This window comes from Myotis myotis, unplaced genomic scaffold (genome assembly GCF_014108235.1).
Source record: "Myotis myotis isolate mMyoMyo1 unplaced genomic scaffold, mMyoMyo1.p scaffold_m19_p_5, whole genome shotgun sequence".
In the NCBI taxonomy this organism is placed as follows: Eukaryota; Metazoa; Chordata; class Mammalia; order Chiroptera; family Vespertilionidae; genus Myotis; species Myotis myotis.
Window position 1 is genome coordinate 89,687,999 of NW_023416357.1, and position 27,290 is coordinate 89,715,288.

General features: G+C 49.8%; 1 protein-coding gene across 1 annotated transcript in view; it reads right to left on the minus strand.

Annotated features, from left to right (window-relative positions):
- Positions 1–27,290, minus strand: part of XYLT1 (xylosyltransferase 1) — a 307,532-nt gene that overhangs the window by 48,392 nt on the left and 231,850 nt on the right. The window contains exons 4-5 of the mRNA XM_036308029.1: positions 18,873–19,045; positions 17,769–17,971 (exon numbers count right to left, since the gene is read on the minus strand). Of these exons, the coding sequence (XP_036163922.1) occupies positions 17,769–17,971; positions 18,873–19,045 (376 nt within the window). The remainder of the gene's footprint in view (positions 1–17,768; positions 17,972–18,872; positions 19,046–27,290) is intronic.

Here is a 27,290-nt window from a genome sequence, read left to right on the forward strand (position 1 = left end):
AAAGATAAACGAGTCTTGTGCTCTCAGGGGGAGCAGTGAGCTGGGGTAAGTGCTGAAACCAATGAGTCTTGGGATTCAGCATCATTAACCTTTCTGATTCAGATGGAGGAAGGTGGCGCGGGGTGAATTACGGTGCTAATGAGAACCAGGTATTTCTGACGGGTTTATGTAGAGGAGGCTGGGTGGTTAGAACATACAGTTTTCTCTGGCTGACACTTATTACGGGGGCTGGACAGCGCCACAGTCATGGAGGACACCATGAATAAACTGCCTGCCTCCTCTTGGCGGGTCCAGGTCAGGCAACACGGAGGGGTGAGCCATATTTCATGTGCTGCTTTCTAGCTCAGGTTTAGGACTGGTAAGGCATGCAGGTTGTGGGAAAATAAAGGAAAAGGAGACTGCTGTTTTATGTTGAGACACCCTGGAATGGGTGAGAGTCAAAGCCAAGGTCCAGGAGAGGTTGACCAGAAGGCTTTGGGAATCTACCACTCCTCCTCTCTCCAGGGTCCTGAAATCTGAAGCATCACAAGCTGACATCTGGGTTGACAGACTCTCGACAGATAGTTGACAGGGGCCTGCAAACCACAACCCACCACTTGTGTTTGTAAGTCAAGTTTCGTTGGAATGAAGTCATGCCCACTCGTGTGCATGTTGTCTGTGGCTGCCTCTTCCTCAGGTGGTAGAATTGCACTGTTGGGGTAGAGACCATAAGGCCCACAACACCTAAACTATTTACTATCTGGCCCTTTATAAAAAAAGTTTGCTGACCCCTGCCATTACAATGTTTCTCTCTTTTTGGTCATCCATACCCCTTCCTCACAACTTTCCCCAAAACATCTTCCTGGCCTACCCTCCGCCTCCCATGCCGTATTTTTCCTAGGACACATTTCCCCCTGATATATTATTCCTTCACTATCTAATGTCCCTTTCCCTTGGTTTTCTGTATCCCAGCATCCAGAAAGCACCTGGCACATAGTAAGCACTTAAATGTATACGTATTTGTTGAATGACTGAAGAGCCACAAACCACTTGTATTATTGTTTGTTAACATTTAGATAAACTATTCTTTAAAGAAAATTTCAGCTTCAGAAACCTGGGGTATGTAAGTTTTTCACCTTTTGTGTTAATATTGATAAACATTGACATTTTCGGAAACCTGTCTGCGTACCACTTTAAATCGCTACCCACTGCGAGTGGTCCATAGGTCAGACTTGGGCAGCCTAGCTTGTGGTTAAGGACGTGGGCGGGGTTGTCTGAGGGCCACCCCTCAGTAGGTGAGCAACTTTGGGCAAATTCCTCATATCCCTTCTCTCAAGACTGGGGGTGATGAAGGTCTCTCATCAAGTGGCTGAGAAATTAAATGAAACGGTGGAAGCAGTTAGCACAGCACCCTGCACACGCTCAGGGCTGGGTGAAGAGAGGTGGTAGATGCACCCCACTAGGTACTGTGGCCATGGCTCTCAGTGGAGGCCTTGTGGACACTACCCTGGTTGCTGAGTGGTTCCACAGCATCCTGGCAAAGCAATTTGGATTAATGGGACTATTTAGCTGTATGTGTCCAGAGATAGCATTGTTTAAAGTAACCTGTTAGAAACTTCCCCAAGGCGGCAAACTTTTACACAAAGATTGACTCTGTAATCAAAAGCTGCCTGGTCTTAAACCACATTCCAGCATTCCAAAGATGCAATTGCGTTGAGAAAGGGGTAGCGATGTTTGTGCCCCTGGGTGTGTCTGCCAATGAATGCAGACTGATGAACACAATGAAACCGCACCCAGGAGAATCCTTCTCTGAAGGAGGAAAGGACACAGGAGGCAGGTGGCAGCTCTGGACACAGCATTCCCATCCTCCTCTACATGAGAGGTGATCATGCTGTGGGGTCCACTGCGTGCACCTCCCCCCTTCCCCCCGGGGAAATTGGCTGGCACCACCAACAGCTTCCTCTTTGCCATTCTCCACTTTCTGTTTAAGTGGTGTTATGGGCCCTGGGCCAAGGCTAGAGATTGCTGACCCGTCCAGGTGTTTGAGCCAAGTCCTGACTCTGCCAGGAGGGCTCAAAGTGGCCACAGACTGGCCAGAGGCCACGACTTGAGCTTGGAGATGGGTTAGGGTGGTGAGGTTGATGAGATCTACAGGTAGAACTTTGAAGGAAGTTTCCAACTTGAAACGTTAGGGAGGTTGTGGTAGCACTGATTCAAGAGTAAGTGGATATGAGAAGGACAGTGTTGCTTTAGCCCGTGGTGGCAAGAAGGCTGATCAACACCAAGGCTGTCTTCAAACAGCCTCGCAACAGGAGGGGAGAGAGGGGCTGGGACAGCTCAACTACACATGGGTCCAAACTTGGCTCAACTGAAGGCGACTGTCTTCTCGACTCTCATACAACTGAATTTCCTCAAAGGCATGCTCCCTTTCTCTCTCTCTCTCTGCATTTCAAATTTAGTACAAAGATATAGAGATATAAAATATAGGAGAGAAGAGGTGGAGAATAAACAGTGGCCACAGAGAAGGCCAGACCATGTTTTTATCTATAATGATAATACAGGGTTTTTAGAGACCATAGTAACGTCAACAAGAGAACCATCTCATGAGTACTTATAATAAACTAGAGGCCCAATGCACAAAATTTGTGCATGAGGAGGGTCCCTAGGCCTGGCCGGTGATCAGGGCCAGTCTGTGGGGTGACCAGCGGGGTGATCATGGGGCCCTCACTGGTAGCCGCCTTAGCTGGCCTGGGGCCTGCAGGCTGGGGGCAGCTCCTGCATTAAGTGTCTGCTCCCTGGTGGTCAGTGTGCGTCATAGTGACCGGTTGTTCCTCCATTTGGTCGATCTGCATATTAGGCTTTTATTACACAGGATGCCCAGCTCTCTATTAGGCCCTGTGTTTCAGTATCTCTCATCTTCATAGTGCCTGATGATGGCCCTGTGGGGAGGGGGCTCAGCCTGGCTTCCCATATCAGGCCTCCACTTTTCTCTCCTGCCTCTTTGGTTCATGCAAGTGGGTGGATGCAGTAAGCTAAGGTCTCCCTGGCCATCTCCCCCTTCTCTCTGTTCCTCGGCACAGCTCTGCATCCCAATCCCAATGTCTAGGTGGTGGGGAGGATGAACATGAGGTCGCACGCAGATGCCAGACCTGAGCCACTGTGCTCTAACCTGAATGTTTATCAGACAGCTCACGGAGCTGGGAGTAAGGCAGAGCTTGGGTTCCCACCTCACTGCTGTTCCCTGCCTGGCTCCCTGACAGGTAACATTATCATCTCCCTCTTACAGGTGAGAAAACCAAGACTCAGAAAGACTGAATTCACTTGTCTTGAGATCATACAGATAGCAGGGGATGGAGACAGGAGTCAAACCCAGGCCAGTTGACATCACATGGCCTTTCACGTGTGCTGGTGGAGTGAGTGATGATGTAGAAAATGCCAGCTGTGGAACAATCGTGCACATTTGGGGGGGTGGGAGACAGCAGCCATTCCTTCCTAATTCTGCTTGCTTGAGGCTAACATTTAAATGAGTGAGAATTTCATCAGGCACCACCCTTTGGCAGTTGGGGAGGGGGTCTGGAAAGTCTCAGATCAAGAAGAAACAGGATTACAAAGTAACTGGAAGGCCGGGCTCTTCCAGCTAATGCAGGCAGCTGGTTCCTCCTTCCGGGCTTAGAGCAAACGCAATTTGTAAAGCCTTGATCTCTCACCAGCCAGAGAGAGCCCATCTGGTGATGGGACCACGCAGGCTGTGGTGGCCATGTGTGGGGTTTGTGCTCTTTTGTGATTGGCTTTTCCCCCCTGGGGTCAACTGCTTATGCAAGATTCCCGCCCACCTCACCAGCGAGGCAGCTGGGCAGAGCAGAAATCATGCTGCATTTGACAGTCAATTGGGCCTGTGTTCAAATCCTGCCTTGACCTACCCAGCTCTGTGACCTTGGGCGAGTCATTCAAACCCATGGCATCTCAGTGCCCACCTACACACCACCCCTGGGGACACTGTGAGGACTGAACATGGCAGGACTGAAGCAGAACGTGACAGCAGCTCAGCAGCTGGCCGAGTGCTGGTGACCCCGGATTCCGGTTCTGATGTGAACGCCTGGTTATGGTCATTTTGCCCTCCTGGATCCTCATGCAGATGAAGAGAACGAGGACTTCGACCGGAGAAGAATGAGCAGGGGAGCTTCGGTCCAGACCTGCCCAGTGGGAACAGTATGACCTGTCGGTGAGGAACTCAGGCCTCCTTTTGTTTTCCCAGTGATGAAAAAAGCATGGATTTCAATCCTGGCTCTGATCCCCAGCAGCTGTGAGACACTGGGCAAACTCCTGAACTTCCTTCAGCCTCAGTCTCCTCATCTGTAAAATGGGATGTGGTGATAGTATCTACCTTGTGGGGGTGTGGTGACATTTGATGACACATGGAAATCTCTTGGCCAGGACCCCCCAGTGGCAGGTACTCACAAAATGCTAGCTGACATTAGCTCCTGGAACAGGGAAGATCTTGAAGGGCTTCCCCAGGCATCTACTTGGAGAACTCTCTACTGGCCACTCTCCATGTCGGGCAATGACTCAGGGTGGCAACAAGGGGGAGGAAGGAAATGAACGTAATAATTTAAAAATCTAGAGTTCCCATCTACCCACCCCATGACTGGACCTTAACCCTGTCTAGGAGGTCTCGTGCTTATCCAGGTTTCTGCTGTCATCAATGAAAAGGGGTAGAAACATCCCTCCCTTATCCCACTTGACCTTTAAAAGCGTGGGGTCCTTCCAGATTGCCCTTGAGAGCAATCTTCCCATGGAGTGAGATGTGAGTGGGAGGCAGGGGAAGAGTGACAGACTCCACAATCCCATCACCCACACTGCGGACCACCCCGGCTCACATCCAAATTCCCAGGATGCACTTAGAGCTCCATAAATGAAGCTCCATAAATGAAGCATTTGCTCTCCCGAGAAGCAAATATGCTCGATGCACTGGGTAGGAAGATGCCCAGCGTTGGAAATGTTCCATCCACAGACACGTAGCCAGCCGCTGCTGAGATGAAGGGGAACTGGGGAGGAGGAAGTTAGGAAAAAATACCTACAAAACACAATGCATGGCCAGTCTGGGCTCTGGTGAGTCCATCCAACTGGCAGAGGATGGAGACCACATTTGTTTCTAAACTGGCAGTATCCATGCTCTCCTATGATCGAAACAGCAGTGTGACGCTCTCCAGCGGAAGTATTTCTGCCCCACGACACAAAGGTAAGGCCCACGAGGACGGGAGTTTTCAACCGGTTTTGTTCACTCCTCCATCTTCAGCACCAAGATCTGCGCTGCTCCATATGCTATTTGTTTATGTTTAAATTAAAATCAACTTGACTTTGCCAGGCCGCCGTGGCTCAATGGTTGAGCGTTGACCTATGAACCAGGAGGTCACAGTTAAGATTCCAGGTCAGGGCACATGCCTGGATTGGGAGCTCCATCCCCGTAGGGGGCATGCAGGAGGCAGCTGATCAATGATTCTCTCTCCTCATTGATGTTTCTCTCTCTCCCTTCCTCTCTGAAATCAATAAAAACATATTTTAAAAAAATCAAATTGACTTTAAAATGTAGTGCCTCTGTCCCACAAAGCACGTTTCAAGCTCCCCATAGGCACATGGTGCTGGCGGCTCCTGCATTGAATGGCGGTTTTGGGACATTCCTGTTGCCATAGTCAGTTCTGTTGGACAGCTATGGTCTGGAGCACCACCCAGCACACAGTAGGCTCTCAAGGTGGTGAATCAATGAATGAATGAATGAATGACCAACAGGCTCTACTCTCTGTTGGCCTAAGGATGGTCATAGGACTCAAGATAAAAGCATCCAATTCTTTTCCCCAGAACTTCAATTTTTCTTTCAGCAGTGAAAGCATGAAAATGACAGGCAAACAGGCAACTCGGCTGCGATGTATTTAAGCCACACGGTGGCATCTCATGGGTGAAACAGTCACGTCATTCCTGCCTTTTGTTCTGCCACCTTTTGCACTGATTGCGTGAACGCCCCCATCCTTCCAGAAACGTCCTTCCTTATCTCCGTTAGCCAAGACAGTGTTCTAAACAGATAGGGCCGCTCTTGGCTTTCTGAGGTACCGGGTGCTTCTCAACCCAGTCCTGTGAGGATTCCACGAACGCCAGCCCCACTCGGCTTGTCCGGGGACAGTTTGCAACCAAAACTGTTAATGGAATAATTACTGGCATTTTTTTTTTTCCTGTTCCTCGTGAACAACAGCCTGAGCAGAAACATCCTCTCGGACTGGAACATTCTCTGGGTGGAGCTTTCCTCTGATCATGTCACACCAGGGTTTTGGGGTCTCAGAAACGAATAAAAGTGGTCGGATGCTGAGAATGTGGCCATCGAGGGAGAGGGTCACGCCCAAAGATCTGGTGCTGGGGCCACAGCATTGAATTCTGTGAAGTACTGAAGTGCATTGTCATCGTAGCATTCCCCTTGCGATTTATTCCTGTAATTAAAGTGACGGATGTCTGTGTCTCCCCCAGGCCAGTGGTTTTCAACCCCGACTGCATTCCAGTCACCTGGAAAGCTTTAAAAAATACATATGGATTCTTGTCTCCCACAAGGAATTTATATTCAACTGGTCTGCAGTGGAATTCTGATATTTCAAAGGAAGCTTCCAAGAATCAGGTGGAGCCCTGCCTTTCTCAGGGTGCCAGGCTCCCACGGCGGGGACCCTGGCTGCCTGCTCTGCCCCTGGAGACAGCGATGGTAGGTGCTCAGGAAGTGACGGCTGAATGCAGGCATGGGAGAGTGCCAGCTCCACCCCAGCGTGAGGCCAGAGGATGGTGTCTTTGCTAAAACGGCCTTTAGAGGAGGCTCCCACCCCCTCCAGATGTGGCTGGGGACCTAGGACAGCACCACCCCTTCCAAGCGTGTCTTGCACTCAAGGGTGACGGCAGGCTGTACTGGGTTGAAGGGGATCCCCCCTCACAAAATTCACATCCCCCTGGAACCTCAGGAGGCACTTTTTTTTGGAAACAGGAACTTTGTAGTTGCAATTAGTTAAGATGGGGTCCTGCTGGATTAGGGTGAGCCCTAAGTCCAATGACTGCTGTTCTTATGAGAAAGAGGGGCCAAATGAAGATGGAGGGAGATTGGAGTGACGCATCTACAAGTCAAAGAATGCCAGGATTGAGGGCAACCACCAGAAACCAGGAAGAGGCAAGGAAGGACTCTCTCTAGAACCTTCAGAGGGAGCACGGCCCTGCCAACACCTTGATCTCAGACTTCAGCTTCAGAACGGTAAGAGAATACACTTCTGTGGTTGTAAGCCAGTGGCCGTGCTCTCCTGGAGCCGCGGGAAACTAAGGCAAAGGCTAAGGGCACTGAGCGAAGAGTCTGCTGGGCAGAAGATGAGTCGCAGGGCTGGTAAGTTCCCTAATGTCCTTCTCCAGATTCATCTTCCCCACCCACTCCTCGCCTCCATCGTGCTGCCCCGCCTGACCTTTCTCTTCAGCCCCTGGAATGTGCTGGGCTCCTCCCTGCCTCAGGGACCCTGCACATGCTGTTCCCCTTTGCCTGGCACCTCCACCCCTTTTTTTCAAAGTGAGCCCCATTTCAGGTCTTGGCTTAAACCTCCCTCTCTAAAGGCATCTCCTCTCCCCTGACCACACCCCTTAGGTTAGGACCCCTTCTTATTCTCCACTGGGACACCCTGGCATGATTTTACGAATAGGACCTCCATTTCTCCCACGGACCATGAGCTCCCTCAGTGAATGAGCAGGTCTTTCCTGGCTGCATCTCCCAGCACCCAGCCCAGCGCCTGGCACTCGGCCTGTGCTCCACAAATACTCAGCACACCCGCTTGAGTAAATAAATGATTATGGGCTGCAAGCTGCTCCCAGGGGGGCTGGGGCCAATGCTTTCCCAAATGGCTGGGGGGAAGCTCGAGTCCGTTTTCAGGGTCTGGCTCAGCTATGTTCTCCTGGGGGGCTCTGAGGGCCCTGGGGTGAAGCAATGAGGTCTGGCTTGGGCAGAGATGGAGGGGGTCCCGGGGGGATGTCCATGAGAAAGAAGTCAGGGGTAGAATTAGAAGGCGCAGGCCCTGGTGGGTTGGCGAGGTGGGGGGCACACAGGCTTCCAGCCCCAGTGAACAGGCCAACGGATGGTCCTACTCAGCAAAGGGCAATGAGGAGGGGCTGATGTGGGTTGGAGAGAAGTTTAATAGGAATCCTGTGAGAGCCTGGTCCCGTGGGGAGACAATTCCCTGTAGCTAACCTAACGGTTCTGTGGAGAGAAAGCTCGTTGTTTCAGGAGATTATGCTCCTTAAAAAGAATAAGAAGCACCTCACACCCGTTAGGAGGGTTACTCAAAAACAGGTGGAAATAACAAGCGCGGGTGAGGGTGTGCGGATGATGGACCCCTGGGCACTGCTGGTGGGAATGTGAAGGGGTGGTGCAGTGCTGTGATGAACAGTCTGCAGAGTCCACCAAAAAAAAAAAAAGAATTACAGTGTGAGCCAGCAATTCTACTTCTGGGTATACAGCCCAAAGGACCGAGAGCAGAGAGGCGAGGAGATACCTGCACACACATGCTCATAGCAGCATGATCCACCATAACCAAGGCATGGAAGCAACCCAGTATCCACTGATGATGGGTGAACACGGAAGCAAAGGTGGTCTATTCCTACAATGGAATAGTATTTGGGCTTAAAAAGGATGGAATTTCTGACGTTCTATGACATGGAGGACACCATGTTAGCGAAACAAGCCAGTCACAAAGAGACAAACACTATGTGATTCCACTTAAATGAGGAACCTAGAGTAGTCAAAGTCAACGAGACAGGAAATAGAACTGCAGCTGGGGGAGGACGCGGGGAGGTGGGGGTGAGGAGGGTCATGGGTATTGTTTAATGGGTAGAGTTTCAGTTTTCCGAGATGAAGAGCCCTGGAGATTGGTTATGCAACACTGTGAATGCACTTCGCATTACTGAACTGTACACATAAATAGTTACGATGCTAAAGTTTATGTTATGTATATTTTACCACAATTAAAAACAAAAGGACAAAGAAGAGTGTGAACGCACAGGCTCTCACAGTCCCTTCGTGAACCCCCAGGCTGTCCCCTCCTGCCTCCCTGCTCAGTGTTCCTGTCCTGTTCCCCAAACTCTAGCCTCAGGTCACTGGGCGGTCTTGGCTCTCTGGGTTCTGTGCATCAGCCCTGCTCTGCCAGCCTCCTGAACGAGGCTGATTCATGCAGGTGTGGGGTCCTGGTCCCCAAGCAGAAGGTGGCTGCCTGGCTCTGTGTGACTGAAAGGCTAACCATCCGCTCTGCTTGGACTCAGGAAGCTCATGGTGGCTCCAGGACACCTCTCTGCCAGGAGGTTGGAGAGGAGAGGGGACTCTTTGGACATAATTCTGGGATCAGCAAGCACGCCCTTCCTCACTGGCCTCCCCACTTGAGACCCCTCCCAACTGTTCTCCCAGGGCAGCCAACGTGATCCCTCCAGACTGCAAATGGGAGTACTGCCCGCTGAAACCACACCGCTCCCGAGCTACAGCTTCAACCACCAACAGGTAACCCAAAGCCCCTGGGGGGACTGGCCTCGACCTACCTCACTGCTAACCAGGAACCCCTGGCTCTTTGAGTTGCAGCCACATTAGCTTGTTTTCAGCTCCTCATACATGTGAAGGGCTGTCTTGCCACAGGGCCCTTGCCTACACCAACCTCTTTCCTGGAATCCTCTCCTGGGACCCCTCACACTTCCGCTGGCGAACTCCTACCCCTCTTACCCATCTCTGTTGCCGTGCTGCCTCCTGCAGGAGGCTGTCCCAGGCCCCAGGCCAAGGGAGTTTCACTTGCAAAGTGCTCTCAGACCCCTCCTTCCTTTCCTTAGACCACTTGCCTCACTTCATAATGATATGTTTACTCTTGTGACCATTCTGATTCATGTCAGTCTCCCCCCATTAATAACTGGCTGTCACAGAGACAGTGCTTACTGAGGGCTGAGCACCTTACATACATTAACGCATTTCACCCTCGAGCAACCATATGGGTGGTACTGTGCTATCTCCGTTTTACAGATGAGGGAACTGAGGTATCAATACATTAAGTGATTTTTTCTCAAGTCCAAGTTTACACGGCGAGTACCCAGAAGAGCTGGGATTGACCCCAGATGGTCTGGCCTGAGTCTGCGCACTTGACCATGATGAGGAAGGCAAGGACTGGCTGTGCTTTCCCTCACGGTTGAATGCCCGGTACCTAGTGAACGAATGGAGTCAGTAGGAGCCCCATCTCCCGAACGCCTCTGTGAAAGTAGAGCATGGTCTTCAGCTGGCTTACCAGGGGCCTGAAATCTTTCCTACCCAACACAGCCCCAGGCTGCATTCAGAGGGGCTTGGATGGTGAAGGAAGAAGGAGGGGGGTAGGGGAAGCTTACACCTCAACCTTATCTTCCATCTTTTCATCTTCAACCCCAAATCTGTCTCAACTAACTGGAATCATGGCAAGAGGTAGGCAGAAGGGGACCAGGCTGAATGGGAAAGGTCACAGCCTCTTCGGGGTATGTCACCCCCACCCTGGCCCCAGCATCGTCGGGGCTCAGTCAACCAGAGGCCGAAGCACCACGCTGTCTAGAATCTCATGTGATGCAGACACATCTTTAACCAGATGAGGTCCTTGACTCAGGGCACACGGCACCATCCAAGTCAGCCAAGAGACAGAGTGTTTGGGGGGGCTCTTAAGAACCCCAGGCCTATCAGTTCATGGGAGGCTACACAAACGATGGTATATCTACACAATGGAATAGCATTTGGCCATGAAAAGGAATGAAGTACTGATACATGCTACAACATGAATAACCATGAAAACAGTATACCACGTGAAAGAAGTCTGTCACAAAATGTCACATACGGTATGATTCCATTCTTATGAAATATCCAACATAAGTGAACCCAGAGAGACAGATTAGTGGTTGATAAGGACTGGTGGGGGAGGTGAATGGGGGATGTGCATGGCGAGTGACTGCTTCATGGGTACAGGGCTTCCTAGTGGGGAGATGAAGTGATTAGGAACCAGATGGAGGTGATGGTTGTACACCATTGAGCATGTACTAAAAGCCACTGGATCAAACAATTAGTTAATTTTATGGTCAGTGAATTTTACCTCAATTAAAAAAAAAGATCCTGGTTCTGTCACTTACTGGCTACATCATTGTGGTCAGGTTTCTTAACATCTCTGTGCCTTAGTTTCCCCATCTGAAAAATGGGGATACCAAAGGTATACTTCCTGGGGTTCCTGTGAGGACTATGTAAAATATTTAGAAAAATGCCAGGGAGGTATTAAGTGCTATATATGCACTTGCTATATATGGTGGGCTATTGACGAAGGAATTCTGTGACCCACTCAAAACCCCCTGAGCCAACTAAAGGAATGCAAAGTAAGGGAGAGGCTGACGCCTGAGTATCTGTACCAGGTAACTTAATTTCAAATCGTAGGGTAACATGTTAATTATTATCAAAAATTTGGCTTTCTTGCAAAGTTTCCTGGAAGTTCTGTTTCAACACTAATCTCTTTACACTTTCTCACACAGAAGTTTTGTTTGGGAAATGAAATTTAAGACAAAACTTGAGTTAAAGGCCACTGTGGCAGGGCTAGTACATAGTAGGCACAAAGCAAAGTTTGTTGCATGCGGGTGAGCCTCGCCTGATCAGTCCCACGCAAACGCTGGTCTCTGGAGCATTGTGGGGAAGCCGGGCCACCTGCTTCCTGTCTATGAGCTGGCGCTTCCTGGTGAGGCTCCACAGAACCACTCTGAGCTCCGGGCCGGGTGGTATCTCAGGACAGCGTTTAGGTCCACAGGCAAGTGTAACGTAAATGTCCACATGGTGGGCCCAGGTGGGTTAGATCTTGTTGCCATGGACCCCCATGAGGCAGAATAGTAGGCCCTGGGTTTAGCTGAAAATTTAAATACTATTTCTTGTGCCATACGCACGCACGCACGCACGCACACACACACGCACACATGCACATACACCACAGACAGCATGTGAGCCCTGGAGGGGCCAAGGACACACTGAGCCCTCCTCCCTTTGCACTGGACTTAGCCCCAAGACACAGGGCCTGGAGAAGGTGGACAGTGTTACCACCGGCCCCAACTAAGCAACAGTGCAGACCGCTTCTTGTTACATGCCGTCCTGTGGCCCATGTAACTAACGCATGCTAGAGCAATTTCCTGCCTTACTGAGTAGAATATATTGAATAAAAGCATGTCCTCTGATGATTCAAGACCTCACTGGGTCTCCGTGTTTGAAAATATCCTGTTTCACCCATGCACCGGATACAGCACCAGCTCCAACGGCAGCCCGTGTGGGCCAGGCAGTCTGGTCAACCCCAGAGCAGGAGGACCTGAATTCCTGAACGCACTTAGCTTGCATGTTCCAAATGCAGGACTCGTCTGAACGTTCACAAATGAGTTGCTTCTGTCCCGTTTTCCCTTGAAACACTGGACTTTACAGCCTAACACTGCTTTTCCCACTGTTGAAAGAGATGTGAGTTCAAGAAATATTTCATCGGTCTTTTCACGATGAATGGAAATCCAAAAGCAATTCAGTTGATGAGTGAGCCCAGCCTGTGGTGCCCACACTATCCCATCATTACACTAGTAACAGCCCGTGTCTACCAAGCACTTTCTATATGTCAGGCACCGTGTTAAGCCCTTGACATGCAACATTTCCTTTCATCGTCCTAACCTCCCTATGAGATAGGCACTGAGATTGTGCCGTTTCTCAGGTGGACAAGCAGAGAGTCAGAAAGCTAAAGCAGCCTTTGCTGAGCCGGTGGTGCATACAGTCTATAGCCAGGCTGCAACCGGGGCCTACACAGGCTGGTGGCCAGCGAGTGTTCACCCCCTAAAAGAAGTCTGGTCCCCCAGGCAGAGCTGGGCAGCGGCATGGGGAGGCTATATCAAATCACAAGCAGCTCACAGTAGCCAAAGTGAGCAGGCTCTGCCCTTGGCTACCCCAAGTTTTCAGAGCCATCAGAAGCTTTTGGGGCACTCCCACCTTTGGAGAAGGATCCTAAGTTTGCTCACCCTTCCTGGGATGGAAGAAGTCATGGTTTGGGAAGCTACAGATGGAGTGGCAGATGGGAAGTGAAGGCCCATCAGAGTTGCCCAGGATAAAACCATTCATCTGCAAAATTCATATGTTTTTGTGTGGGGCGACTTTGTGAAAACAACAGCAAGAGGAAGCAGCAGTGCCTGATGCATGACGTGCCTCTGGCCACCAGGCTGGCAAAGCACAGTGGACAGAAGAACCGGGGCTGCGGGGAGAGGGGTGGGCGGGCACTGAAATGAGAGCAGAGAAAGACAGAGCAACAGAGACGCAGAGACACAGAGCGTGGAGCTAAAAAGCTAGAAATACGATGACTCTCTTCCCCAAACCCCCAAATAGGTGGGGCACATGGTCTAAGGAAGGATTTCTGGACCCCTCAGATATGAGGCTCAGCCTTACAACGAAACTGACTGTGGACACTGACTGGGTACTTTCTAAGTGCCAACACTCTGCTGGTTGCATTGCTACAACCTGATCTCACCAAGATTGAATTTACCTCTGATGGTTTTTGCCGGGAGCCGGTCCATGCTTGCTGTTTCAAGGGACCTGGCATATATGGCATACTGTTCTTAATATGTTTGCTCACCTTCTTGGCACTATGTGTTTTAACCAAGGTCTCTGAGAAAGGTTGTTTCCCCAGGTAGGGATTTTCCCCTGAAGTTAGGGAGGGAATAAAACCTCTTAACTAAGTGCCAGGTGGGTAATTAATCACTTTAATACGAACAATCATGCTTAAGCTACATAATCTTTACTCCCTGGACTGGAGATAAGAAACGCCCTAACCTTTGTAATAGAGATTGATAGGATTGAATCAACTGGTATAAATACAGATGTAACAAGACAGCAAGACACAGAACTTAGAACACAGAACTTAGAACACAGAACCAAGAGACACAGAACCTAGACACAGAACCTACACAGAACCTAGAGACAGAAGAACTTCGCTGGAGAGAACATGGCAAAAGATCCTGGACTGAACCTGAATATAGAACATGGCAAGAGAACCTGACTAGAACCTGGTGACTGAACCTGGCTGGAGAACCTGGAGAACCTGGCTGGAGAACCTAGCAAGAGAACATGGACACAGAACCTGGCTGGAGATCCTCAACAGAACTTGGCTGGAGATTGGGGCTAGAGATCCTGGCAAGGCTGCTGATCAACTGAACGCTGTCTCCGTGTCATTCCTTCTTCTCCGACTCCGTCCACACCTTTGGGGACCCCTGGACCTGCTGGGGTTGGACCCTAGCAGGTTTTAGTTCTGCCAGTGAAGTGGCAGAACTCAGACTCAAACCTTGGCCACCTGCTGAGAGTCAGAGCACTCCTTCTATCTGAAATGCTAGAAATTCTGATATCCGGGCAGAGCAGACTTGGTTAAGTGGTCATGGTTGGTTATGGCATCAACTTGCCAGTCAACACAAAGCCTCTAGGGGGCAGTCTCAAGACTTGGCATGAGTCTCCTGGGAAGGGCCAGGGGCCTGGGCATACCTAACTGATCTCAAGAGGTCTCTGGCTGAGTTCTGCTGCCTGACCTAAGCTGAAATGACCTCTGGGGTCTCCACAGGAGGCCTGGAAGAAAGTGGGGGAATCTTGATCCTAGCTAGTCAGACTCGGGGATAACAGGAGACCTTTACTCATGAGATTTCCTGCTGCCAGATGGTGCAATCACATCCCTGCCCAGCCTGGAGCTTGAGGAGTGGCTGTGCTCTCTAGGCAGCCTGGGGCCATCCCGCCACTCTGGGCCAGCTGATTTCCCCAGGGACCAACCTCAAGCAGAAAGAAACCTTAGAGCCAGACAGAACTGGTTCTAATCCCCAGCCTGCCATGTATTCTTTACATGACCTTGGGCCTCAGCTTGCCCTTCAATAAAACAGGTTTGCTTTGAGGGCTGATGGAAGCACCTCCCACATCAGCTGCTCCGCAGCAGGTTAGGGTATTTCTGAACTCAGTCCTTCCTTGGAAGATGGAGGGGAATGTCCTAACTCACCCTGCCCTGTCCCTCTCTAACTCACCTCTCCTCGTTCTTCTATTGCACGCTGTTTAAATTTCTCTAATGCATCTAGTTCACCTCTGACCCAAGTCTTATCCAGGCTGTCCTTTCTCTCAGGAACTGGAGAGTGATTCTGCCCCTGGGGAAACAGCAACTGGAGATGTCTGTGGATGTCACAGTGCCTGGGGGTGGGGAGCACTACCAGCATCTGGTAGGTGGGGCCAGGGATGCTGCTAAACACCCTACAGTGCCCAGGACAGCCCCTCAGCATGGCAGGCTCCAGCCTGTTACGCTAATAGTGCCTAGGTTGGGAAATCCTAGTCTAGAATGATCTTTCCTTCTCATTTGCTTGCCAATCTTTTTTTTTTTCTCAATGCTCACCTGAGGATATGTTTATTGATTTTGGAGAGAGAGGAAGGGAGAAAGAGCGCAAGAGAGAAACACCAATGGGTTGCCTCCTGCATTTGCCCCAACCAGGAATTGAACCTGAAGGCCTTTGGTGTACGGGACAATGCTCTAACCAGCCGCGCCACCTGGTCAGGGCTGACAATCCCTCCTTATCCCCAGGTCTCAACTCAAAACTGCACATTCCGAGGCCTTTCTGACGTCCTGATTTTGCCCCTCTTGCACTCAGACCATCTGCTGCTTCCTCCTGATAGCCCTGTCACACCTTGCATGGCGCCTCTCTTACATGATTAGCTAATTCCTTCTAGGGCACCACCAGGCAGGGGCTGTGCGGCTTTTATTGACTAAATGCCCAAATAATGCCTAGCACGGTAGTTGCTTAATAAATCTTTGTGGAATGAATGTTTGAATAAATAAGTAAATAAGTAAAAATCTGCCAGTGATGTTTTAAAATCACCTCCTTTTTTTTTTTCTTTTTAAATTCTGCTATCCTACAAACAAAAGAAAATAACCCCCATCATTCTTCCCAGGTTCAAGGGTGTCAGGTGCATTTTGCCTAAACTGAGCAAAGACTGTGCCTTCCCCAGATCTCCTTCAGAGTCCAGGGTCCCCTGGCAGACCATGGGATGCCACCAAGCCCAGAACTAGAGGAAGGACACTTTAAATAGAGGCCTTCCTTCCATGCCTGTGTCTCATCTAGATCCTCACTCAAAACCCAAACTCCTGGGCATATGTGGCCTTGATATTTAATGACTTAGGAATGACTGTTTAATATTTTAGATGTGATAATCATATTGACGTTATGTTCAAAGAGAGATGTATACTGAAATATTTACAGATACGATTTGACGATGCTTTGGAAATGGTTCACGGGGGGTGGGGGAGGTGGGGGGAGAGACATGAGCACAGACATTACCAGACTGTCACGAACTGATTATAGTTGAAACTGGGCAATGTATAAGTAGGGGTTCATTATATTAGTCTCGGCACTCTTGTGCACGTTTGAAAATTGCCCTGATAAAAGTGTGTGAGTTCTTTAAAGATCCCTTCATTTCTGGGACTGCTGTTCAGTGCCCTCATGGCATCCGAGGGAGGAAGGCCCTCGGCTTCACACACTGTCCCCCTCCCTGTCCACTCACTTCTGCCTCTCAGCCTCCTCAATAAATCAGGATGGAAGACACGGCAGAGCAAAGAGCTGCCGTCTGGATAGGAAATAGACCTCATTTTCTTGCCTTTCTCCTTTACAAGCTCTCTGGAGGGGTTTTCTTTGCTTATGGTCTATTTTATGGAGCAGATCACTGTTTGTGCACAGGGACCTTCCTCGTGGCATCTCCGCTACCTTGGGGCTGCAGATGTGGGCTGCTCTATCTGCCCCACACGACTGTGGCCCAGCAGGCTGCAGGCTGAGTGGGAAGACCCAGAGAAGCTCAAACTCCGTTGTTTCACGTGAAATTTCCCAATTTAAAAATGTAGACAATCAATTTGTTTGTTAAAACTAGGTAGGAGCCAAAGAATAAAATCCAAGATACCCATGGTCCTTGAATAGCCCAAAGACACCCACACGTCTGTGACTGCCTGACCTGTCGCACCGGACCTCCCTTCCTCCTCCCTGCCCCTCCTGGTTTAACTCGGATGTCATACCTTGTCTTCCTCTGCTCAGATCATACCAGCGGTTCCCTCTTGCTTGAGTGACAGCCAAATTCTGGAATCTCTACAGTCTCGCCCCAAGTTGCTCTCTGATCTTCTGTCTCTTACTACCCTACGCCTCACTTAGTCTGTCCCAGCCACACTGAGCCCTGTTGTTCCTTCCACACACCAGGTGTGCTCCCGCCCCAGGGCTCAGCACTGCTGTTCCCTGTTCCTGGACCACTTTCCCTGCCCGAGCGACTCACTCCTCCTTCCTCCTCCATTCCTCTCGGTGAGGACCGTCCTGTCACGCTGGTTAAAATTCCAACACTCCCCTGCGTCCTCTCGGCTTTGTTTTCCCATGCACCATTTGACTTGTTTGTTTGTTATTTGTCTCCCCGACTGGACTGAAAGCTCCATGGGGGGAAGGGTGACAGTCCCTTTAGTTTCCTCAAACAGAGCGGGGAAAACTGTGTGCTCAACAAATACATGTTGAATGAATGAATGAATGAACGAGTGAATGTGCAAATGATGCTCAGGCCCAGGGTGGATCCCATGCGGAGGGATCTGTGAAGACAGCGCAGGAGCGTACACGCTGCTCTGCACAGGAGGCAAAACGCTAAGACCGGGGAGGACGGAGGGGAGCGGGACCTGGGCGCAGGCTGCTGGGGCCGAGGGCCGCCTTACCTGATGGGGTAGTCGGCTGCGCTGAGGTTGATGAAGAAGTCCCAGGGCCAGTCGGTCATCTCCAGCAGGTCCCGCATGCTCTGCAGGTATGTGGCCAGGAGACTGGCGCCGCCCCAGATGGTGGCCATCCGCCAGGGGGTGACGCGGACGTTGCTGTACTGCCGGGCGAACTGGAGCACTTGGCGGTGCAGGTAGTTGGAGCGCTTTTTCCCAGGAGAGAAAAGGGTGACATTCAGCAGCCCAGAAAACACCCAGACGTGCCCCTTGTCCCCTCTCTGTGCCTTCCCTTCTAGGTGGCAGGGTTCCTGAACTTTGCCCAGTAGATGGTTCAGGCTGGGGGCATCTTTCTACATGGCTATTCGAACACTTATTATTGCTTAAATTTCACTTTAGCTATTTTAAATGCAGATTCCCTGGCCCCATCCTCTGACCTATGGTTTACTAGGAGCCTAGGGCTCTGCATTTTTATACAGACGGAGGCATGTGGTCTGAGGATAGCAAGCTGTGAAATACGGCTGTATCGAAGCCTGAGGAGTATTGTGAGGAGTGGAATGTCTCCATCACCTTCTCACAGGCCTGCCAGAAGCAGATCCTTTGCCTCTTGAGTAAGGACATAATTATGTCACATCCCAGGCTAAGAGAAAACCCCTGGGACAAGAGAGTTCAAGGGTCAGCAAGCCTGCTGTGGGGTTTTATAAATAAAGTTTTATTGGGACACAGCCACACACATCCATCATTCGTTTATGTATTGTTTATGGCTGCTTTCACACGACAACGGCAGAGCTGAGTAGCTAGGACAGAGAGGGTATGGCCTTCAAGCCTAAAATCTTTATATATGGCCCTTCATAGGGAAAGTGTGCCCACTCCTGGGATAGCTCTTCTCACAGAGAGGCAGGCGGTGTACTGGGCAGTGCGACAGTGAGGAAAAGAGGGAAGAAAACCAGTATTTATAGAGGCTGTCTGTCTGTCTGTCCCCCCCCCTCCCTTTCCAGGAGAGGTAGCTGCTCAGCCTACTAGCCTTCCCTGAAAGGGATGCTGGCTTGAAGAGGGGCAGAGGGACCCACAGAGAAAGGCCAGCAGGAGGCGCCTGGATGGGGGGCTCACCTTGTCCACGTGGATGTAGTAGAAGTGGTCTTTGTGGTAGATGGCCTTGAACATGCGCTGCAGCTGCCGGGAGGCACGGCCGTGCACCACCAGGACGAAAGCGATCCGGACCGGGTTGGCCAGCATATACTCCACGGAGTCCTCGTCCCACTGGACGTTCTTGTTGGCTTTGCCTGAGGAAAACCCGAAAGATCACAGAGGTGGGTGAGGGTCAGAAGTTCCTGTTGGGGGCAGGTTCTCTGATGTTTCATCTTGGGGACTGTTGGAGGGGCACCGTAGTCACATTGGGCCCTGAAACCTGATTCAGCATAACCAAGCATGTTCTGGACCCTTATGCTCTCCTGGTGCAACAGGAGTGGGGGACCTCGAGGTGCTTAAGTCACAATTTCCATCCCCAAGAAGCTTTAAAGAGCTGATGGAGACACAGGCACACATATTAAACTATCGAACAGGAGGAGATAAGAGGCATAAGAGGTGCATCTCTGAACCACTGAGGAGAAGTTAACTCTGAGCTAGAAAACGTAAGATACCTGTGCTGCTTTTGCCCATTCAAGTCTATTCTGCTGTTTCCTCCTAAAAGTATCCATTCAAAAAAAATGGTGGTGAGAACAGATAACAGGAGATCTACCCTCTTAGCAAAGTTTTAAGAGCTCTGTATAGTCTTGTTGATTGCAAGCACGATGCTGTACAGAAGATCTTTAGAACTTATTCCTCTTGCATAGCAAAAAATCTCATCCAGTATTTTGAGAGGCCTCACCCCCCTCCTCCATTCTCAGTCCAAGTGGATGGGGGAGGACCTCCCTCCATTATCAAGGTCAGGGGCATGCATAGAGCTTTGGCCTGGCCAGTTCAAACATTGCATCTCCCTGGCCATAGTCTGTATGATGCAGAGGTGAGCATGTGACCCAACCGAGCTAATTAGCCCCAAACACAGAATTCTACACTTTAGTTGAGACAACTAGATAAGAGATGTTAATTTTTTGGTGTACACACAACTGGGAGATTCTAAGAGCACTTCTGTCCCCACATGGAGGTTGCCTGAGAGGGACCAACACAGAAGCAGCACTGCCGAGGGAGGGGGAGGGCTAGAGCCTAAGGACCCGCTGGAGCTCCTAGATCAGCCCCGTGGGAGATCAGCCACCGTCAGTCATATCCTAGTTTTCTTTGCAAGCCTGGATCCTACACCAGACCCACCTGGGTAAATGGTTCCAGATATATATATATATATATATATATATATATATATATATATATATATATATATATATATTTTATCCCAGAAGCAGCTCAAAGCAGCTGTTTCCCCCTCCTTTCCCCTGCAAACACACCAGGGGCAAGGTTGCAAGGAGAAACATTGGCTCAGTTCATTGCAATTCCAGCTAGAGTTCTCCCAGCTCTCTTCGGCCTGATTTCCTTTGAGTCTAACCTGATTTCTTGTGGGTTCGAGGTTAATGGGACCAGAACATTGTCAGGGTATTAGCTGCATGTGTCCCAGAATGTCAATTGGGAAAGCTGAGAACTGGGAGTGTGTAGCCTGGAGGTCAGGAGACTGGGGGCCTGTTCGCTGTCGCTGGAAAGCTGAATGGCTGCCAAATGAACAAGGCACCGTCTACCTTGTTCCAGGGGACAAGAAGAGACGGACATGGCTAATGTCCAAGTCGCATGGCCCAGCCTCCACACCTACGTGATCTGCCTCCTGCAGGCCTGGTGCCTTGACTGGCCAGCCCTACTACTTACCTCGCCTCCGGGCCCTTTTCTATCTTTACTTGAGGTGTCTGCCTCAGCACCTTTTCATGGGCTATTCTTGCTACTGGAACACCCTTCCCTTAGATCTTTATTTATTTATTTTATTTCATTTTTTTTAAAGGGGAGAGTGATGATTTTTATTTTTATTTTAATATACTTTATTGATTTTTTACAGAGAGGAAGGGAGAGGGATAGAGAGTTAGAAACATCGATGAGAGAGAAACATCGATCAGCTGCCTCCTGCACACTCCCTACTGGGGATGTGCCTGCAACCAAGATATATGCCCTTGACCAGAATCGACCCGGGACCCTTGAGTCTGCAGGCCAACCCTCTATCTGCTGAGCCAAACCGGTTACGGCTCCCTTAGATCTTTACATGGCTGCATCTTCCTGTCCTCAGTTCACCGATCAATAAAAGGCCACCTCACCCCGCCCCCAGCCACATTATTCTTTCACTGCACCCTATTTCAATTTTCTGCATAGCATTTAGCACTGTCTGAAATTGTTTATTCATTTACTTGTTTATTATTTAAATATTCCACTAGAACATGAACTCCAAGAGATGAGGGACTATTTAGTCTTGTTTGTCATTAGATGTACAACACTATGGCACACCGCACTCTTGGTGGAAAAAAGAAGTTACAGGAGGGTACATGTGGTTCAGTGCCATAGTAATAGCAGTAGAGTTTACTGAGCACCGATCAGCTCTGGCCATTCCTTATTTCATGTAATCCTCATAACAACCCTGAAAGATGATATTATTTCCATTTTGCAAATGTGGAAACCACAGCTTAGAAAGGCCAAGGGATTTATTTGTTCAAGGTCACACTGCTTTAATTAGTTCAGCTGAGATTCAAACCCAGGTCTGTTTTTAAAGCCTATGCCCTTACCCACGAATATACACGACATTACCACACCCAGAATTTGGGAAAGTTTACAATTCTGCTTGTCAGTTAATGACAATACCTGTGAGTTACTGCAGGTAAACAGGCGTTTGAGGACTATCAGAGGCACTGCAGGGAGGATTGCTGTATCGTGTGAAAAGCTGACTCTAGTCATCATTACGGACACATGTTTTCATCCATCCATCCATCCATCCATCCACCCACCCACCAACCCATCCATCCATTCAGTCACCTATCCATCCATCCATCCATCCATCCATCCATCCATCCATCCAAATCTAACCAATCACCCAGAAACCATTCAACAACCCATCTAGCAAAGCATTCAACAGCTTATTATAAAAAAATGCCAACCATCTATTCATCCATCCATCCAACCACCCATCACCTTTAAAACCAATCATCCATCCATCCATCCATCCATCCATCCACTCATCCAGCATGCTCAAAGCAAATCATCCGTGAATCTGCTCTTCAACCATCTAACTATCAACTCGTTGCTCCCTGCCATTTAACCTAGCCTGTACCACATGCCGAGGTCTGTGCTAGGCACTCGAAAGAAACTGTCCTTGGGGGAGGGGAACCCTTGCTTTGAGGTGCTCTCAGCCAACCTGGGAAAACAGAAGACAGTGCTCAATTGTTTTATGCTAGACGTGTGTTCCGACTGCTCTTGGGGGCAAGAAGTGAGCAGTCCGTCTGCAGGGACAGAGGAGACCTCAGAGAGTCTAGTCCAAAGCTTCGCAGCCCATTTCTTCACACTCTCCGGATGAGTCCTACGGTCTCATGATCCTGAGGATAATTATCCTTGTGGCTCTGGTTGAAGACAGAATGGGCAGCAACCGAGGGGGGGATGGGGGGGGGCGCAGGGGGAGGTGTCCTCACTACCCTCTAATCTTCTCTCCAAGGCAATCACAAGACACAGGGCTTTTGTGGTGATCATTGGGGGTGGGGTGGGGGTGGGGGTTGAGGGGGAAAGTCTGCCTGGAGGGATCATGTGCCCTTCCAGCGGTTCTCAACCTGTGGGTCGCGACCCCTTTGGCGGTCGAACGACCCTTTCACAGGGGTCGCCTAAGACCATCCTGCATATCAGATATTTACATTATGATTCATAACAGTAGCAATTACAGTTATGAAGTAGCAACAAAAATAATTTTATGGTTGGGTCACAACATGAGGAACTGTATTTAAAGCGCCAGAAGGTTGAGAAGCACTGCTTTAAACATTCATACAACAATCCATCCATCTATCTATCCAATCAACCATGAAGTAGCCTTAAAACCTCCCACCTGCCAGCCCTGGACAAGGCCTGGAGAACAAAGACATGTAGAACATGAGCCTGCTTTCACAGATGTATTATGAATGGATTAAGGAATATGAGAATCCAAAGTGAAAAGATAACATATGAGAAAAGCTTATATTCTCTCCCGAAGACCGCAGCCCAGAGGCCGTGTACTGGCCTTGGCCACACTGGGTGTGACCTCTCCTTGCCTCCCTTGGGGACTCTTTATCAAACCAAGGGAGGGACACTTAAAAGCAACAGCTACTTGTGCCACTTTTTCCACCTGGATTTCACTGGGTGATTTTTCAAAGGTCTCCCACGGTCCACGACACTGTATTTCATAGAAAGCGCACTCTGTAGGGGCGCATGCTGTACTCAGGTGACACTGCCCATCCCTGCCCCAAGGTCTCTGGGTAACAATGCATCTGGAGTTCTCAGCAACTGAGACTCATAGGGCCTCTGGGAGCAGCCTGTGTTCTCTCCAACTACGATGTCTCTTGCCATGACTAGTTTTTTCTTATTTCAGAGAGAGGAAGGGAGAGGGAGAGAGGGATAGAAACATCAGTGATGAGAGAGAATCACTGATTAGCTGCCTCCTGCATGCCCCACACTGGAATTGAGCCTACAACCTGGGTATGTGCCCTGACCAGGAATTGATCCATGACTTCCTGGTTCATGGGTCGATGCTCAACCACTGCGCCACACTGGCCGGGCTCTTGTCATGCTTGTTGAGTGAATGAACGAGTGGGTGGATGAATGCATCCTGGGGAAGAGGGCTGCTCTGGTACAGAGGGGCTGACCTCGCCTGTGGGCCTGCTGTGCTCCAGCCTGTGCCAGAGGCTCTGCGTCAGTTGCTACTTGGCTTTGGATGGAAGGCACTGCCATGTTCTGAGGCTCAGAGAGGTTGGAGCTTTTGTTCCGGTCACACAGTGAGCGAGGCCAGAGATGGGAGTGAAAGCTGGGAGTGGCTGAGCCCAGCGCTGGCCTTGCTACCTCCAGCCTACCCTCTCCTGAAGCAAAGAGCAGGGAGATGGGAGGACCGGTGTGCAGATTCCATGCTGGTCTTTAGAGGAACTTGCATGTTGATGTTGAGGAGAGCCTTTTGTACTGTCTCTTTAGGGTTTTAGAATGTGGGGGAGGTGCACAGATGGACAGACACAGACAAGGATGCTTCCCTCTGGAGGGGGAGGGGGCCCTGGGAAATCCAACACTCCCACTCAGCCTCCTCCAGTTAAATACAGTCCCCGTGGACCAGATAGCTAGCCTGGGGAGCAGCAAAGACAAGAGGGAATAACACCCATAGTTCTTCTGGAGGACAGCTATTTTGGGGATTAGGGTAGGTGGGAAGGAGCAAAAATACCCAATATCTCCTTTCTGGAGACACACACACAGAGGGACAGATGGAGATGGTGGGGAGAGGGGGAGGGAGAGGGGGAGGGGGAGGGGGAGGGGGAGGGGGAGAGGGAGAGACCAAGAAACAGAGGCAAAAAGACAGATTGATAGAAAAAGAGAGATGATGGATGGATAGAGAGATGACAGCAGATGAGCAGGAATAGAGAAAGGCCACACACACATTGAGAACAAACCAGAGAGACCTGAGGACAGAAAGCCCTCCCCTTACTCCCACATATGGAGAGACAAACATATAGAGACCTAAACAGAAACCCTGAGAAAGGAAGACATATGCAGGTATAAATAGAGACAAACATGTAATCAGACACACACACAGAGACAGGATGAGGCAGAGGGGCAGCCACACTGAAAAAGCTGGATCTATCCAACCTCAAAACATTGCAGCTGTCCTCACAAGCAAAGGCACACCAGAGTCCCAGAATCCCAGAATTAAACAATGTCCCCAGGCCTAAGCCTGCCTGCCCTGCCCCGTCTGTTCTGTCCTTTACACACCTGCCCCTACCCTCTCACCTGGCCAGCTCCTGCCCTCTCAAGAGGCCAGGGATGGAGGAAGAAGTCAGGGCTCAGAGAGGTGAAGCAACTTGCCCAGGGACCCACCAAACATGGCGGGACATCCTCATGTTGCCTCCAGAACTCTAACTGCAATCGCTCCCATACTGGCACACAGTAGGACCTCCACACGGTTTACTGAATAAACAAGGGAGTGAATGAGTGAGTTTTCTGCCCCACCTTGCAGCAGGGTGTGGGTGGGGTGCCATTTAATGGGCTGAGGCTCCCACATGGCTCCCTTCGCCAGTTGCCAATAACCAGCTTCCTATTTTTGCTCCACATCCCTGGCTCCTGTAACGATCTTTCCGGCAAGCTGCTCTGACACAGGGGAGCTGGAAGCGACAATAAACCACACCGCAGCCGTGGGCCTCCCCCACACCCTGGCCACCATTTCCGGGACTGTGGCCCTGAAAAGCACGCGGCCTCCTACATGAGTGAGATCGGCAATGGGTTGTGGCAAGATTCCAGCAAGGCGGGAGCCGGGGAAATGGACTCTCGTCCTGCTGGTGGCAGCAGGAGCTGGCACATTGTCAGAGGCGAGGTGGCAACAAGTATCACAATTTTAAATATACATTCCCCTTGCCCCAGTAACTCCACCCCTAAGAATCTAAGCGAAGGGAAGGAGAAGGCATATATGGAAGTCTCTATGTACAAGACGTCATTTTGTTCACCTATTCATTCATTCTGTGTCTATGTTATGGCATAGCAAACACAACAGAGTCCTTTCCCGAACGCTGCTTAGTCTAGTGGGGTAGAAAGCCAATACAAAAGTAAGCAAACAGAGAATACGATTGCAGTTAGTGAAAAAGGCGATGGGGAGAAAGAAACTTAGCATATAAAGGGATGGGTTCATTTGGCGACGGTGGCCAATGGAGGGCGATGCGAAGCGGAGACACTTGAGCAAGCTCTGAATGAAGTGAGGGCATGAGTCATGTAATTATCAGGGCTGGAGGAGGATTCAGGGAACCAAGCATAGCAAGTGCAAAGGTCCTGGGGCCTTGACCTCAATAGTATTTATAATGGTCCCAAAGAGGAATCAACCAAAAGCTCTTATTAATACTTATTGATACAGAACTTGTCTATAGCAAGCAAAAGAGAAGTCCTAAAATGCAATCCGTAACAATTTAAAAGACATGCTCTCAAATGTTAACAGAGGTTCATATAGTGGCAGGACAGTTTTTGTGTCTTCTTTATACTTTTCCGCATTATCTGCATTTTGTAAAATGGATTACTTTTATAATGAGACATAACCATAAAGGTGATGCTTATCGGCAATTCTAATACCAGCTGCTTATTGAGAGCCTACTATGTGCTAAGTAATTTCTGTGCGTGATTGTTTTTGCTTCTATCCAAACCTCTATAAGAAGAATTATCATCACCCCATTATGTTAGGGAAGATCTGAAGCTCAGAGAAGTCCCAGCGAGGAGGAGGCTGGGAATGGAGTGAGCCTGTGACGTCGGAGCCCTGTCAATGCCACTGTCAGTGCTGGATGCGATTGTCCCCGTTTCAAAAGGAGAAAACTCTGTCCCTAGGAGAAACGTGTCAGTTGACTTCCAGCTGCAGGACAAAAAGCAATGATGTGTGGTCAGAGCTATGCGCGCTGTTACAGACTGAAACCCAAACGCTGCCCAGCTCCTAAAAAAACCTATGAATTTAAAAATATAATCAGGTTCCTGTGGCTCAAAACAGAAAATAAGTGGAAGAATCGGAGTGATTAGAGGCAGCAGGAGACGCTGACTTCAGACAAATGTGAAAAGCCAGGCTTGTGGGGGAGAGTTTATTTCTGCGAGGCAGGTGCGAGGCCAAGGACAGGGAGTCACGGAGAGCTGCGCCAGTGACCAGCTCTGCCACTTTAGGCCTGTGACCCAAACTCTGAATTCCACAGTAGTCCTGGGTCCAGTAGGAACGATGTAATTCTTGGGCTCCAAAGACGTGGTGAAGATGAAGGCGCTTTGCAAGAGTCGATGTGAAGCTGGCAACAGCGGTGCCTGTGATACTCTGTAGGAACATGATCCAGGAGGAGAAAGCGCGATGCGAGGGTTAAGATCATGGCCTCTGGTTAGGCAGATCTGTGTCAGCTTGGACCGGTTACAGAATCTCTACAAGCCTCAGTTTTATTATCTGTAAAATCAGTATTATATCATCACAGAATCTGCCTCACACAGACATTTATTCCCTGTAAATGTTATTGCATTTTGTGTCCAGTACTGAGCACAGCACAGCCTGCAGTAAATGCTCAATAAACAAGAGCTATCTATCTATCTATCTATCTATCAATCTATCATCATCATCTTCTTCTTCATCATCATCATCATCATCATCATCATCGTGAGAGTCATCATTTCTATTTGGCTGTTCATCCTCAGTGATTAGGTCAGGTTTGATTTAACCACTGGGTCCAGCTACGGGGTTCCACCCCTCGGCTGCACTGGCTCCCAGGGCGTGCACAGGCTGGGGCTGCCGCTTCCAATAAACCCCCACACCGGAATCTCCCTCAGACCACAATTAATAACTCAGGGGAAGCG